We start from the raw sequence: 17264 nt of genomic DNA on the forward strand, positions 1-17264 counted from the left end.
CCATCACCACCCCAGATTTCCTGTCACCACCCCAGATTGCCGGTTGCCACCCCAGATAGTCAGTGAACACCACCAGATTGCCCGTCACCACCCCAGATAGCCAGTGAACTCCCCCAGATTGCCCATCACCACCCCAGATAGCCAGTAACCACCCCTAGATAGCCAGTAAACACCCCAAGATTGCCCATAACCACCCCATACAGCCAGTAACCACCCCAGATTGCCCGTAACCACCCCAGATTGTCTGCGACCACCCCAGATTGACCGTAACCACCCCAGATTGCCACAGACTGCCTGTAACTACCCCAAATTGCCTGTAACCACCACAGATTGCTCGCAACCACCCCAGATTGCTCGCAACCACCCCAGATTGCTCGCAACCACCCCAGATTGCCCATCACCACCCCAGATTTCCCGTGACCACCCCAGATTGCCCGTTGCCACCCCAGATAGTCAGTGAACACCACCAGATTGCCCGTCAACACCTCAGATAGCCAGTGAACACCCCCAGATTGCCCATCACCACCCCAGATAGCCAGTAACCACCCCTAGATAGCCAGTAAACACCCCAAGATTGCCCATAACCACCCCATACAGCCAGTAACCACCCCAGATTGCCCGTAACCACCCCAGATTGTCTGTGACCACCCCAGATTGACCGTAACCACCCCAGATTGGCACAGACTGCTCATAACCACCCCAGATTGCCCATAACCCCACCAGATTGCCTGTTGCCACCTCAGATAGCCAGTAAACACCCCGAGATTGTCTATTACCACCCCAGATAACCAGTAAACACCCACATATTGCCTGTAACTAAAATGACACTCCTTCTCTTCTGAGCCCTGCTGTGTGCCCATACAGTGGTTTATGCCCACATATGGGGTACCATTGTACTCAGGAGAACGTCCGTTACAAATTTTGGAGTGCTTTTTCTCCCCTCTTCCTAGTGAAATTGAGAAATTTCAAACTAAACAAACATGTTATTGTAAAAATTCAATTTATTTCATTTTTACGGTCTACTTTTGAATACTTTCCTCCAATACCTGTGGGGTCAAAATGCTCACCACACCCCAAGATGAATTCCTTGAGGGGTGGACTTTCTAAAATGGGGTGACCTTTTTTTTGGGGGGGGGGGTTTATTCTGTAGACATTACAGGGGCACTGCAAACGCACCTGGCGCTCAGAAACTTGGCGCTCCCTTCCTTCTGAGGCCCGCTGTGTGCCCACACAGTGGTTTATGCCCACATATTGGGTACCGTTCTACTCAGGAGTACCTGTGTTACATATATTGGGGTGAGTTTTCTCCCCTTTTTCGTGAAATTGAGAAATTTCAAACTAAACAAACATGTTATTGGAAAAATTCTATTTTTTCATTTTTACTGTCTTCTTTTGAATACCTTCCTCTAATACCTGTGGGGTCAAAATGGTCACCAAACCCCAAGATGAATTCTTTGAGGGGTGCACTTTCCAAAATGGGGTGACTTTTGGGGGGGTTCTATTCTGCTGACACTACAGGGGCTCTGCAAGCGCACCTGGCGCTCAGAAACTTCTTCAGCAAAATCTGAACTGGAAATGCTAATTGGCGCTCCTTCCCTTCTGAGCCCCGCTGTGTGCCCACACAGTGGTTTATGCCCACATATGGGGTATCGTTCTACTCAGGAGAACCTGCGTTACATATATTAGGGTGAGTTTTCTCCCCTGTTCCTCGTGAAATTGAGAAATTTTAAACTAAACAAACATACTATTGAAAAAATTCTATTTTTTCATTTTTACCGTCTTCTTTTGAATACTTTCCTCTAATACCTGTGGGGTCAAAATGGTCACGACACCCCAAGATGTATTCTTTGAGGGGTGTACTTTCCAAAATGGGGTGACTTTTGGGGGGGTTCTATTCTGCTGACACTACAGGGGCTCTGCAAACGCACCTGGCGCTCAGAAACTTCTTCAGCAAAATCTGAACTGGAAATGCTAATAGGCGCTCCTTCCCTTCTGAGCCCCGCTGTGCGTCCATACAGTGGTTTACGCCCACATATGGGGTACCATTGTACTCAGGAGAACCTGCGTTACAAAATTTGGGGTGCATTTTCTCTCATGTTTATTATGCAAATGAGATACTTTAATCTTAACAAATATATTATTGGAAAATTTCTATTTTCCATTTTTTTCCGGCCTAATTGTGAATACTTTCCTCCAGCCCCTGTAGGGTTAAAATGCTCATTATACCCCTAGATTAATTCTTTAAGGTGTCTAGTTTCCAAAATGGGGTCACTTATGGGGGTTTTCAGTATACAAGCCTCCTAAATCAACTTAAAAAAACAACTGGTCCCTAAAAAAATCAGTTTTGGAAATTTAATGAAAATTTTATAATTTGCTGATACATTTCTAAGCCCCGTAACACCCTAAAAAAGTGAAATATGTTTACAAAATGAAGCCAGAATAAAGAGGACATATTGATAATGTGACTTACTAACCAATTTTTGTCATGTGCACTTTTTTTTTTAGAAACAAAGAATTTCAAAGTTCGTAAAGTGCAAAATTTTCAAATTTTCATTATATTTTGATGTTTTTCACAAAAAACACACAAGACAGTGACCAAATTTTGCCACTAACATAAAGTACCATATGTTACGAAAAAACAATTTCAGATTTGCTAGCATACGTTAAAGCATCACTGAGCTATAAGCGCATAAAGTGAGACAGGTCAGATTTTGAAAAATGAGCCTGGTCATTAAGGCCCAAACAGGCTTGGTCCCTAAGGGGTTAAAGTGCTACTGTTTCTTTTTCTTTTTTTTTTTTTGCAGAAATCAATAGTCTAGGAGATTTTAAGAAACTTTGTAATGAAGTTTATTAGGCAAATATGTCACCATCTGCATTCAAAAAGAGTTTTCCCAGGCCCCCCCCCTCCCTCCTCTCTCACATCCACTGCTCATTATCAGGAAATCTCGACTGGTTTATATCAGTCGGGCCCTGTCTGTTCTATGGAGAGGGGACGGTGGAGGAGGAAGGAGGGAGATTAGTCAGCAGCAGAGAGCAGAGAACAAAGGATTACACAGCAGGAGCTGAGTGAATTTGGTATTCAGAGGTCAGAGAGGTCAGTGCTGACCTCAGAGGAGATAGCTTGGTGATGTAGCTGTAAATTAACTCTTTTTTTGTCTTGTTTTGGTGCCTCATCTCCCTCCACCCCTCCCCTCTCCATAGAGAACAATAAAGACAGGGGGGAGAGCTTCAAACTGCTTTTTCCGTATAAAAATGCATTTTTTGACTTATAAACCCGATTACAATTCTTAAAATTGTACAATTTTATAAACCCGATTACAATTCTTAAAATTGTACAATTTTAAACGACAGTGACTCTTTATGGACTGAGCCAATTTTCAAAAAATTTTTGTGTACGAAAATGCAATTTTTTCAAGGGGGAAGGGGGCTTTGTGTTTAAGTCCTATGGTAAAACTTACATATTATCTATATTCCTCAAGTCAGTACAATTACAATGATAGGCAACTTATATAACTTTTATTTTATTTGACAGCTTTTTTTTAAAATTAAATCTTAAAAAAAAAACAATGTTTTTCAAATTCCCATCCTTATAACGCTTTTATTTTTTGGTCTTTGGGGCTGTTTGAGGTGTCATTTTTTGTGCCATGGTTAGTACTTTCTATTGGTACTTTGATTGCATATATGTGACTTTTTGATCACTTTTTATTACAATTTTTCTGGGTTTAATGTAACCAAAAATCAGCAATTTTGTGCTTTGGTATTTTTTTGCCCTTACGCTGTTTATCTTGCGAGATCAGGAATGTCCTAATATTTAACCCCACCCATCACTGACACCAATCAGTGAACACCTGGCCAAGTTGCGGAGAAACAATAGAATAGTAATAGCCTCCTGAGCAGTATAGGGGAAAGGAAACATAGTTGTTTCTTATCTCTCTCTCTTTCTAATCTATTTATCTAGTTATCTAGCTACATAGCAAAGTAAATCCAAGGGCACTATCTAGCTACATAAATAGATTAGAGAGAGAGAGGTGAAACAGCTGTTTCCTTTCCCCTTTACTGCTCAAGTGGCTCTGACTTTTCTGTTATTTCCCCACCCCTCGGCCTGGTGCTTACTGATTTGTTTGATGTCAGTTTTTGGGCAGGGTTACAAATGAGGGTTTACCGCTTGACAGGTAACAAAAAAAAAAACTGAGATTATGTGACTTTGCTCTTAGAAGGGGGGACGGGGCAGAGGAACAGAAACACAGTAGACCAGGAAGTGAGGATTGTCTGCAGCTTTTAGGTTGTAAGTCAGGATGTGCTGTTGACAAACGGCCCAATTCATGTAATAGAGGCCTATTACAAACAAGCCTAGGTTATGGGTGGGGATTGAACAGGGTTAAATCTTTCTTAAGTGGAATACCCCTTTAAATGTAAACACAAAGTGCAGTGTGAACATATCCTAAGGGCCTTATTACACGGCACAAGGAGGAAGCAAGCATCGCCCTGTGAGATGAACGTTCGCTTCTTCCTCGTTCCCTGCTCACTGTCTGTGCTATGACAGACAGTGAAGAAGTGCGTGTGGTGTCAGCTTCTTCACAGCTTCTTCACTGTCTGTCATAGCACAGGGAACTAAGGGAAGGGCCTGCTACACAAAGCGACATGCACCATACCATCGCTGTCGTTATTGTGATTTTTTTAACCTATTGAAAGACCTCGATCAGCTGACATTGTGCATGTCGGCCTATCGTGGTCTTTTTACAGACGCTGTTACACCAAACAGTTACCAGACGGTAATTGGTCTAGTATGGACGATAATCGTTTGGTGTAATAGCGGCCTATCGGTGCTTTCACATGTAAATGATCTGCAGCAGATTTCATGTCGCAGATTTGAAGCTGAAAACATGCTGCAGACATCATTGTAACTAAATGATTGAACAAAGCATCAAATCTGCAACAGATCCTGTATGTGTGAATGGACCCTGAATCTACATTTCATGAATCACAAAATATCCCTATGTTTAAAATGCTGTATGTCTCAAAAGATTTTAATTTAGTATCCATAGCTTTACGTTACTTAAAGCGTAACTATAAAATATTTTGACCATTTAGTCTTAGTTAGCTTAGGTCATGATAAGAATTTTTGCAATATACACTAATTAGCTAAAATGAACAGTTTTTTAAATACATGAAGCTGAATGTCCTGTCAGCTCTCTGTCTGCCTCTGTGTTATTTCTGCAATCCTGCTGGACACGCCCCTCCCTGGGAATCCGCCCTGAATAGCAGCTAGGTACGGACTCTGACAGCAGCATCACATAACAGCCCTGACACAGACAGAAACAAAACCTCCTCCCCCACCTCCTAGCGCAGGGGAGGAGCTGGATGGAGGGACAAGTACCCGGTGCTTCAACCAGGGGAAACATGCCAGCCTTGACTACAATGTACTGCATGAGGGAGAGTGGGTGAGTCACTGAGGGGAGGACTACAAGTCCCAGCACAACACAGCTGTAGTCCTTCCATAGTACAAATAACATTCACTATCAGATGTCTGCAGTATGTGCCCCCACCTTCATGGCTGACATTATCCTACAGTTGTAGAAGAGCAGATGACTGTATCTAATCCCACTGTCATACCATCTGCTGGGGCTCTGTATCTAATCTTACATTGTGAGGCCGGGTTCACACTACGTAAAAAACACGGCCGTAATTCATAACACCGGCCATAATTGTGCAAACAAAGGCCGTTATTTCATAACCAACGGCCGTTGTTTGCGCAATTACGGCTGTTGTTATGAAATACTGCCGGGTTTTTTTTTACGTAGTGTGAACATAGCCTGATACTGTATGCTGGGGCTCTATCTGATCCCACTATGTGTGATACATCTGCTAAGGTGCTGGTCAGTGAATGGAGGGACGCAGCCAGAGAGATGAGGGATAGGCCACGCCTACTTTCTGTCAGCCAGGAGGAAAATTCATTTATTCTTCTGAGCCAAACAACTGGGGATATCTCAGCAAGCGCATGCGCTATCAACACAGTTTAGGGCTCTTTTTAAAGGGTAGCACGTGGGCTTTTTATTTGAGGAATTTCATTTTTTGGCTTATATTATAGTTACGCTTTAATGAAATATTCTGTGATTTGTTGCCATAATTGCTAAAGTTACACATACATCTAAATTTTGCAGGTTTTGGCACATCGAGGAGGACATTGGACTTTACTGCAGAATGCTGGTCGAGTATTATGGAACCTTGTACTTGAAATACAGTTAATCACTAAACAATATGAGGCAAATAGAGGATTCTTTCCCATAACAAAGGATCTCCTAAACAATGAAATTTGGATGCCATTCTATTTTGCAGCAGACACCATACTTGATATGATAGTCACATTACAAAACATTGGTTCGGTTCAGGTAAATATTATATTAGTGTTATATCACTTTTTTAAAAATTAATGTGCTTTAATTGATCTATTTCTTTTTTAGAGACAGTGTTAACCGAATTGTTTACTTTTATTCTACAATGTTAAAAAAATGTTTGGGTGGAGCGAAGTTGTTGTATATATAATGCATACTGTATGTTGGTGTACATATCTGAAAACATACAGTAGAGTTATTCTGTACTCAAGCATTCATTAATGTCTGCTAGGTTAGGATCCCTGCTATAGGACCCATCTCTTTTGGAGAATGGGGTTGACCAGTGAATAGAGAGATTTACACATTAATTTTCCACCTGAGTGTGGTGGCTATTCAGGTAAGGGTGGGTTCACATTTATCATACACTAGTATGTTTAAAATCTGTTAAAATGTATCCCACATTGTCCCTATAAATTTTAATCTAGCAGACGTAGGTAAAAGTAGGGCACTTTTGACCTTTTATTTTCTCCTGTACATTTAAATAAAGTTTTTATTTCATAAAGTCCTTACCATGCTTTTCTGTACCACAAAGAAATCATATACAAATGTAATTGATTTACGCTCATTGAAATGTAATACAGACATATTGAAACATAAAGGTATACATTTAAATATGCAAAAAAACACCCAGAGGTAGAAATTCTCACCAATCAAACATTTATGACTTTTCCTGTGGATATCTTTGTCAGGAATAACCCTTTCATTCAACTGAGCAAATAAATCAATTTTTCTTCTAAGCATTATCCAACAAAGTTGCAGGATAAAATGACTACTGACAGCAAAAAGTTTGTCAATATGCCACAAATGCTAAATTGAAAATAACCCTTATATTTCAGTTTGGATAACAAATCTTCACATACACAAATTTTCAAAGCCACTTCAAACCTGAAGCTTGTACTGGCAACCTCGTGCCTCTCCTAAGAACATTAGTGTTGTCCTAAAAAGTTTGATCACATTTGTAAGAAAGTCTACAAAATATAAAAATGTCTTTAATGTTGATACCTTGTATACACTATAATGACCAAAGTTCCTGCTCTCACTTTGAATAAATAACCTTACAGTTAAAGAATACTTACTTGAAGAAATGTGTAAAAAGCCCTTTAGCATATATCAAAATGTGAAAACTTTTTTTTATATATCTTCTGTGTGAAGATATGAACTTAACAGCACTTGACAGAATTCAGAGGGAGTAATGTTGTTACTAGAATCCTTCAGAAGTTCTGCCTCAGGCTTTGGGGCCGTAACTTCAAGAAATCCTATTGCAGAATAGAAGTTATATTTCAAAACCATTTTCACATGTTCAGTGTACATTTGAGGGTCTTTAATAAACTCTGTGAGGTGTCTTTAAAGGTTGCTATAGAAGTGTTGGCTAAAATTTGGTTAGAAATGATAAAACTTAGTACCTTAACATCTAGGCTCCCCCTTGAATGAAAAAACAATAATTAACCAGTAAAGAGTCCTATAGAGCTGATCCTCTGCTAACCAAAAGTTTGTAAAAAGAACCTGTGGCCTCTTTTGACTTGTTTGTTTTAGTGAATACTTGTTTTTACCATGAAACAATAATTCCCGAACATCTTTAAAGTAGAGTTCTGTGTAATGTGGTTCTTCTTTTAAGGACCTTTTACATAAGCCGATTATTACCAAGTGTTGCTAGAAACACTCATGTGGCCAATAATCGTCCTATATAAAAGTAATACCGATCAGCTGAGGATGGGGAAAACACCTGATCCTCGGCTGATCAGGTCTCTGGAGCAGGCTTTTAAATTTATTACTGGGCACACATCCATAACTGCAGTTAAAATCCATAACTATAGATTCTACTGTGGTTCTACAGCATTTTCACCACAAAATCTGCAATGGTAGAATTTCAATGAAGATTTGTTTTGATATTTTAATTGTCATTAGATCTCTTTTATTAAGGCATACAAAGTAATAATAATGTACATGTATAATAGCTTTCTATAATACCAGTACATAAAAACATATTACAGGTTTTTACTTAATACCATTTTAAATTACAGATTATAGAAAGAACTTTATAGGCCCTTTTACATGGGCTGTTTATTGCCAAAGAGCATTCCTAGAAACTCTTGTTCAGCCGATAATTTCCGCATGTGAAAGTGCCAGTGATCAGCTGGGGAGACCCTCACTAGTTGGTTGATTTCATGATTGATTGATTGATTGGATGTGCGGTGGCAAAATTTACTGTTATCAGCCACACTTCTCTCTGTATAAACATTAGATGTGCAGACGATAATAATAAATGTTAATGGCCACACGAATGATGGAACAATTGTTTGTGCAGCTTGGCTGCACGATCTGTCAAGCCTTGTAAAGGTACTGCAAGCAAGCTGATATGTGCTCTTTTGCATCTGTATATGGCCCTGTATCGGGTAGTGTAAAAGGATCCGTAAACAACCCCTCAACCATTCCCTCCAATTCCCCTTACCCATCAAGCCATGACTGAGCAATCCATCCAATAATTTGTACTCTCAGTAGTGCCAGCAAATATAGGCCAGGATATACAATCCAGCTTCCCCACTTGTTATCAAATTTATTTTGGTCACCTATCTTTAATTTTATGTGTTTTTTTGCTGCAGTCATCAGTGTATGTAATGCATTTATGATTATTGTTATCAGGTGTCATGACTATTCTTGCATCTCATTGCTGAAGCTACTATTGAAGGTATTCATAGGGCCTAGTTTTGTGCTCATGTGAACCCATCTTAAAAGTGCATGCAACATATAATGCCTCCTCTCATAATGTGCAAACAAGTCAATTAAGGCATGATTGACAAGCCGTAGAGAGGACCTTAATATTCACTGCCTATTCCAAGAGCTTTAAGCATGCACAGTGGAGGACATGGGACCCTCTTTGGCTTGTCAGCTATACCTCAATAGGCATGATTACAGTCATGACACAGTGACTACATCCTCATGAAAATATGATATTCTGTTTGACCAATAAGAGAAACTTAACAATTGTTATATTGCTCATATTTCTGATATTATTCTTATAAAATGTTATTTCATAAAGTCGAAAGTCATAGCATTATCATGAAACCATCAGATTTTTTTCAACATGTTTTTCAAAAAAGTTTAATTGCTGCAGTCTCAAATATCTACACAGTTTAAGGCCATGTTCACACAACGTAAGGCACCGGATGTTCCATGACCTGGCCGGATCACAGAACCATCCGAAAAGATCATCCTGGCACTGCAGTACCAGCCGGCTGATCTTCAGTGCCGCTAACTTTGGATGCGGACGCATGCATGTGCATCTGTTGCAACGGCCGTGATTTCTATAACACATACGTTGTGTAAACATAGCCGAAAGTTGTAATCATTATAAATAAAATGAGACATTCATTAATATCAAGAAATGTTTTTTTATGAACATCTCTTAGAACCAGTGTAGATGAAACTTTAGCTTGCTTTGTAGTGCATACAAAATTATACTTGCTATGTTCCTTATATAACATCTGCTAAGTTCAGAAAGACTATTAAAATATGTATGAATGTCTAGACTGTTATACTTAAGATCAGCGGCCTGGGACCAAATTTAGCGGTGTATATCAGAAATGTATTTACCAACCATCCCTTCAATTCATGAAATCATAGTATTATTTCACTATACCCTACTGTTAAGATATTTAACAAATAAATACTGAGCAATCTTAAATTTTAAAGTTATTCTTAGGATATGCCATAACATTAGGAGGGTCTCACCTCTGGAACTCTGCTGACAGTACATCTAGAATTTCTGCCAAATGTCAGCTGTAGAGGTGAAAATCCATATCTAAGCCTAGTTGACCTATGAACAGGTCTGTTAGTCTGATTTGGGCGCTCATTGGCACATTGGGTCAGTGTAGCTGGAATTACTTATTGCTCTTTGCTGCATATCTTCTGCTCTGGTTGCCAATGTCACATTGATTCCTGATGCTTGAAGTGTCTTTGATGTTTTGTGTAGTGGTGCACACAGCATTCTTACACTGGGTGGTGCCAGACTTGCTGATGCCCAGAACAGAAAAGAAGCGAGAAGCAGTGAGTTCTTAGAGGCTTTTTTTGTCTTGAGGTCTGATCTATTCAGTTTTCTTGGGGCTGTTTTAAGGGGGTCTGGTCTGGAGATGGATTATTTTAGGAGTTGGGTCTAGTGTCTTACAATGTCTGTGCCTTGTTTGGAGTCTGAATTTATTTAGGGATATGGTCTGAGTTTAGAGATCTGTTTTTGGCTTTAAGTTAATATCAAGGGTTATTCCCATCATAGGAACTAAAGGCATATCTCTGAGATGTGTATTCTCTTTCAGATCATGAGAATGAAGGGACAGTAAAGCTAGTTTAGCATTGTCTGCCCTTAAAAGTCTTCCCCTGTACAAATGCTCCATAAGCACCTGCTATGCACGGAACTTCAGGACATCCCCATTCAATTGAATATTGTTGTGCCCCAGTTCTTAGCAGAATTGTTGGTTGGGAGTAGGACTGTGCAAGGAAAAATAGTAAAGAGACAGCAGTGATATATGTTGTGGTTCTTGTCTGAACTCTGCTGAATTTGGACAGATACACCAGTCTCTTGCTTGCTCACTGTATTGCACTTTAGATTTATTTTTTGTTGTATATAATGCATTTAATAAAGGAAAGAAAAAAATCATGTTTGATATGCCACCTTCATGTGTAACATATTTCTTTCTTTTTAGATTTATTGACAGTGGATTGAATTTTTATGCATTGTGACTGTCACTGTGTCAAATCAGTTTTGTATTTTCTTCTTTGGTCTGCAGTATAATGATACTTTGTTGTGCACCTTCTAGAACTGGCATTGGCCTATTATATGGTCACGGTGTAGTGGTGTTATTGGTTATACTTTTTTTGTGTAGTAGGAACATTCACTTGTTGTTCGCTATGCATTCAGGTGTTTCTGTGTCTGGTATGTTTTATGTATGGATGAGTTTTAAATCACATGTTACACTATAAGTATCCACCTAAAGAACAGTTGTGGAGACCGGAAGCAGGCTAGTAACATCAAATTGTGTTTCCTCCCCTTTATACCATGCCTTTATCAATCTAGGTCTTTTGGTTGCCATTTTCTCTTAAACTTTGTCTTTATTTCACTACATTAGCATTCCCAAAGCATAGCATCACTTCTGGTAAGTAGTGGATAGTGATTACAGGCAGTAACAATTGCCTACCTCAGTGAAAATTCCGGCTGCCAGTCTAATGTATGGCTGTAATCGCAGTCTGATGCCCTGTACACTGCAAAGCTTTTTCTCTTGGGATTTGCTCTAACCATTATATTAAGTTCATAAATGGCTCAGTGTAAGCTTCTTTTTTCGTTTGCCTCCCTTGTAATGTTTTTTTATCCATGCAGTTCACTAAACATATGGCTATGATCTCGCTTACTAATTTTAGCACTTTCACTTATATTTTAAAATGCACAGAAGAATAATCTGTTTGACTAATAAATATTTGGCACACCCATGAGAAATGAAGTTGTGTTGCAGGCAGGCAAAGATAAAAATGTTACGTTTTGTCCAGTCAATTAAAAATGTCCATACAGCCGAGCGAATCAGAGGAATAAAGCTGTTGGCAAACAGTAGTTTCATGCTACACATGATTCATTAGTGTCTTGAACAAACTCTGGGACAATGCCAACACACATTACTCTTTCCTAGTCACAGTTTATATGTTCCCTTCTGAGTCTTTATTTTTAAGCACAATAAAAAGCTTTCAGCCCTAGTGTTTATCTATGTATCAGTTTCTGCCTATTGAAAAAGGTGATGCATAGAAATTTTTATGATCTGAATACATATAAATAGAAGTCAGCTCACTCGGCTTTATCTGAGCCCTTTTAATGTACATCAGACCAAGAACTGATCACGGGAAAAAAAACGTTCTGTGATATTGAAGTACAATATGTTCTCCAGTGACTCTCCAGCTTACACTACCAATACTGCACCCACATATTTAGTCTCAGATAGTCATTTCAGACACCTTTTCCCCCATCCCAGCCTATGTGATTCCTAACATATTTGTAAATCACCTAATTGTAAATTACCATAAATGACTCTAAAAATATGTATCTTTGTTCATTCTGCTTCCCACTGCCTGATGTTAGGCAAAGTACATCTCTAGAAACAGACCAAGATGGAACATAGAACGTGGGGGTGGGATTTAGATCTAGGACTGTGTACCTTCAAGATGAAACGGTCTGCTGGCTTCAGATAATCTGCACAGTTTGTGGAATGTATATAATGGCTTCCCTGAGACTAAGATTTCTCTCCTTTTCAAATCCATTCCTGGCCTTGGCTTTAAAAATCTGTCAGATAAATGTCTCTGTGTAAAGGCACCCTAATATTGGAGAGAATGAGAGATAGCTGTGCATACCCAAGGGGTCTTTCATGGTCTCAATAACAACAGTGAGAGCACTAAAAGTACCCTATTACCACTGGTTATTCTAACAAAACCATGGAGGTTTTAAAAATTATTTTTAAAGGGTACACTGTACAATTCTTGACAGGATTTTGCAGCGGTTATAAAGTGGTTATCCAGAATTAGAATAATTGTCAGGACAGGGGAGATAGGGACAAGATATGACAGTGAGCACTGATGCTGAGCCCACCCACTGTGCCTACCTTCTTGTCTCAAACGGCCCTAGGTAGCCGCGGCTGGGGGAGACTTTGCTCAGCCAAGCCGCCGTGCATCACTGGAGCCCGCAGCACCCCTGGTAACCAGGGACGCTGTCGGGTCTCCATGACGTCACATGTCCCCGGGCAGGCAGGAGGACAGTGCTGTGCTCCAGCGGGAGCAGACGACGCTGGAACGTAGTCAGGTAAGTTCCTGACAATGATGTTACATATAAGTTGCTTGTATGTAATTTGAAAAAGTGTTTATTTCCTATAAATCTGTGGTTTTCCCCCTAGCTTCACAGAACAAATATATACAGTAAATATAAATTTAACTATGTAATATATATGCATTAAACAGTGGAACAGTAAAACATTAATGCAAGTACCTAATATCTGATTGCCTGTTGTATTACAGAGTTGGGCTATGTTCTCACAACGTCTTTTGTTGGCCATTTTGCTGGCTTTTTATGGACGGCTGTAATTTTGGCGCAAAAACATGATAGGCCCAACAACAACAAAAATGTCCGCAAAATTTTTTCCTAGAAGTATTCTTTTGTGTGGTAGTATGCTGATAAGTATGATCTTAATGTGTCATGGGTCATTTAGTAACATTATAATGTTCTTTTTATCTTTAGGTCATTGATGACAATGCAAAGTTTAGTGTCCCAAGTTGCATGGGTAGTATTGCTGATGAAGAGGGGGGCTCTAACTTAAAGTTTGAACACCCCTTTGACGATGTGACTATAATTGACATGCATTGGATATGTGATCTAGTAATGAAAGCCATGGAAGTTTTATACTTTGTGAGAAGATGGGAAGCATTGGTACATATAGCGGTGCAATTTAATGTTCTTTCTCAGTAAGTATATTTGTGTTAGTCATATATTTGAACAATAAATGCAGATATGCCTCATTAATGTTGTTATATCCAGTGCCTGTAATTTTCATTGCATTGTCTTCAAGAATCCCTGCCCCAGCAAAGAAAAAAACAAATGCCCCCTAACCTCTTTGAGAACGATATTGGAGTCTAAATATATAAGTATAGTAATTTGTTGTTGTATTATTACAGTGAGAGGTTTACTGAACAAGTCACACCACTTTTGGTTCATGCACAGAGGATGCTAGTTGGCAGAATATTTCACATAAAAGGAACTGATGTTTCAGAAACGGATTTCTATGCTCGTGCAGTGGAAAGTGATGAAAAGGTCAGTGACTGAATTTTACATGTTTTGCATATTGTATTTAATGTTAAGATGTTTGAGCTGACATGACTTCACCCCCATTGACTGAATGAAACAAAATATTTTTTTCTTAATTTTTTCATGATTCATTTTTTGTTGGTAAAATAGATGAGATGTTTAGCAGACTTTTCTGGTCTTTTTAGTTTAACATGACCTTATCACGTTTATGTACAGTTTACTTTATGCATTTTAGTGGCCATACATCAATTTTAGAATAATATTGTATTTTCATTGTTAATAGTTGTTAATTTCAGATATGAGGCTAATGGCATAATTACTTTAAAAAGGATAGAACCATATTATTATATTTTGGTAAGTATTTTTTTCCAGAAATAGGTCAAAAGCACAGAAAAAGTGACAAATCTTTAAATTAATTTTTTTTCCCCGATTTTGCACTTTGGTAAAAATATTGATCAAATGAGGCCCTTAACTAATTTTCAGATACTGACCAAAATATTCTATGTAACAGACAGTAGACATTAACTTGTAGTGCTACCAAACTGGCGTGGACTTTGGCCTACACCAGGGAGTAGAGTCCAAGTGCCCTCCAGGTTCTTATTCTTTATCCCCCCCTCCAGGATACTGAAGCTAGACTTCTGTGGCTAGAGGACACCAAGTCACTGCTGGTCCCATGAACCAGACACTGCAGATGTGAAGTATTGGAGAACTGGTAAAATGAGCATAATCAGCAAGCCAGGTCATCAACAAGAGAAACAGCATGGTACCAGGGATGAGGCACCAGCATAGTCAGTCAGACTCTGGATCAGGGCATGTAACCTCAGATCCAGGGAAGACAGTCCGAGTTGGCAATGGGAGTTGCAGGCGGTACAGAAAGAGGGTGTTACACTGTGTGAACCCAGACTAGCCCTCAGAGTTGGACTTGTTCAGACATGGCTGGAAAACTGCCTTCTAAAAGCCACAATAATTTCCAGCTGTCATTTAGAATCCTGAGCCATGAAAACACAGGATCAAGTAGAGTTCTGTATTACACAGAATATCCCCAACCCTTTTAGATTATAATTAGAGATGAGCGAACCGGGTTCGGGTTCGAGTCCATCCAAACCCGAACGTTTGGCATTTGATTATCGGTGGCTGCTGAACTTGGATAAAGCTCTAAGGTTGTCTGGAAAACAGCCAATGACTATATCCATTTTTTCCACATAGCCTTAGGGCTTTATCCAAGTTCAGCAGCCACCGCTAATCAAATGCCGAACGTTCGGGTTTTGATGGACTCGAACCCGAACCCGGTTCACTCATCTCTAATTATAATCTGACAATAATTAGTGACAATTCAATACCATGGTTATATAACAACTATGGATATCATGTTACTATACTCCTGTATTAAGAAAAAAATACTGGGAAACCTGGACATGTCAACTGTATTTTAACCCCTTAACAACCGCGGGCGTATATTTACGCCCTGTGGCCGTTAAGGACGTACTCTGAACTGCGGCGGTCCCAGGTGCCGCTTGTAGCCCGGGACCGCAGGTATTAGCGGGCACGGTCCAATTGCCGTGCCCGCTAATACAGTAATCAGATGCAGCTGTCAAAGTTGACAGTTGCATCCGATTACCGTTTGCAGCGCCATCCCTGGTGTCTAGTGGGGAGATCGCTCTTCTCTGGGACGTTGTCCCGGAGGAGCGATCTCCGTTACTGAAGCCGGCCGGGGACCGCTCCAAGATGGTGCGTCCCCAGCTCGGCACTCGTTTACTTCTGGCTGCAGCAGCCGGAAGTAAACGAGTGCCTATCTCATGGATCTCTGCAGCATATCTATGCTGCAGAGATCTCTATGAGAGATCAGTGCACTTATACTAGAAGTCCCCCAGGGGGGCTTCTAGTATAAGTGTAAAAGTAAAAAAAAAAGTGTTATTAATAAAAAGCCCACTCCCCTAATAAAAGTCAGAATCACCCCCCTTTTCCCAGGTTATTAATAAAAGTAAATATGTAAACATGTTTGCTATCGCCGCGTGCGTAATCACCCGAACTATTAATGACGTTCCTGATCTCGCACGGTAAACGGCGTAAGCGCCCAAAAATCCCAAAGTGCATAATTGCGCATTTTTGGTCGCATCAAATCCAGAAAAATGTTAATAAAAAGCGATCAAAAAATCGTATATGCGCAATCAAGGTACCGATAGAAAGTAAACATCATGGCGCAAAAAATGACACCTGACACAGTCCTATAGACCAAAGGATAAAAGTGCTATAAGCCTGGGAATAGAGCGATTTTAAGGAACATATGGCTGGGTTCACACTATGTATATTTGAGGCTGTATAGCAACCAAAACCAGGAGTGGATTGAAAACACAGAAAGGCTCTGTTCACATAATGTTGTAATTGAGTGGATGGCCGCCATTTAATGGCAAATTTTTGCTGTTATTTTAAAACAACGGCTGTTATATTGAAATAATGGCAGTTATTTACCGTTATATGACGGCCATCCACTCAATTTCAACATTGTGTGAACAGATCCTTTCTGTGTTTTCAATCCACTCCTGGTTTTGGTTGCTATGAGGACCTGACTTGAGGACCAAATACTGCCTGAAATATACGTAGTGTGAACCCAGCCTATATTTGTAAACAATGGTTTTAATTTTTTACAGGCCATCACATAATATAAAAGTTATACAGTACATGTTATATATCGTTTTAATCGTAACGACTTGTGGAACATATATAACAAGTCAGTTTTACCCCAGGGCGAACGGCGTAAAAACACATATCCACTAAATACACAAAATGTGTTGTTGTTTTTTTCAATTTCACCACACATTGAATTTTTTTCTGCTTTTGCAGTGTACTTTATGCAAAAATTCAGCCTGTCATTACAAAGTACAATTAGTGGCGCAAAAAATAAGGGCTCATGTGGGTTTCTAGGTGAAAAAATGCAACTGCTATGGCTTTTTATGCACAAGGAGGAAAAAACGAAAACGCAAAAATCAAAATTGCCCCAATCCTTAAGGGGTTAATGCATTCTAAGTTTTGTGTAAGTGACGTGTTCTGGC

General features: G+C 39.6%; 1 protein-coding gene across 3 annotated transcripts in view; it reads left to right on the forward strand.

The window, feature by feature from the left end:
* Positions 1 to 17264, forward strand: part of CFAP54 (cilia and flagella associated protein 54) — a 258255-nt gene that overhangs the window by 125357 nt on the left and 115634 nt on the right. For all 3 annotated transcript variants that reach the window (XM_069973813.1, XM_069973829.1, XM_069973821.1), the window contains exons 37-39: positions 6162 to 6389; positions 13651 to 13874; positions 14085 to 14220. In XM_069973813.1, coding sequence (XP_069829914.1) covers positions 6162 to 6389; positions 13651 to 13874; positions 14085 to 14220 — 588 coding nt within the window. The remainder of the gene's footprint in view (positions 1 to 6161; positions 6390 to 13650; positions 13875 to 14084; positions 14221 to 17264) is intronic.

Source organism: Dendropsophus ebraccatus, chromosome 1 (assembly GCF_027789765.1).
Source record: "Dendropsophus ebraccatus isolate aDenEbr1 chromosome 1, aDenEbr1.pat, whole genome shotgun sequence".
Lineage (NCBI taxonomy): Eukaryota > Metazoa > Chordata > Amphibia > Anura > Hylidae > Dendropsophus > Dendropsophus ebraccatus.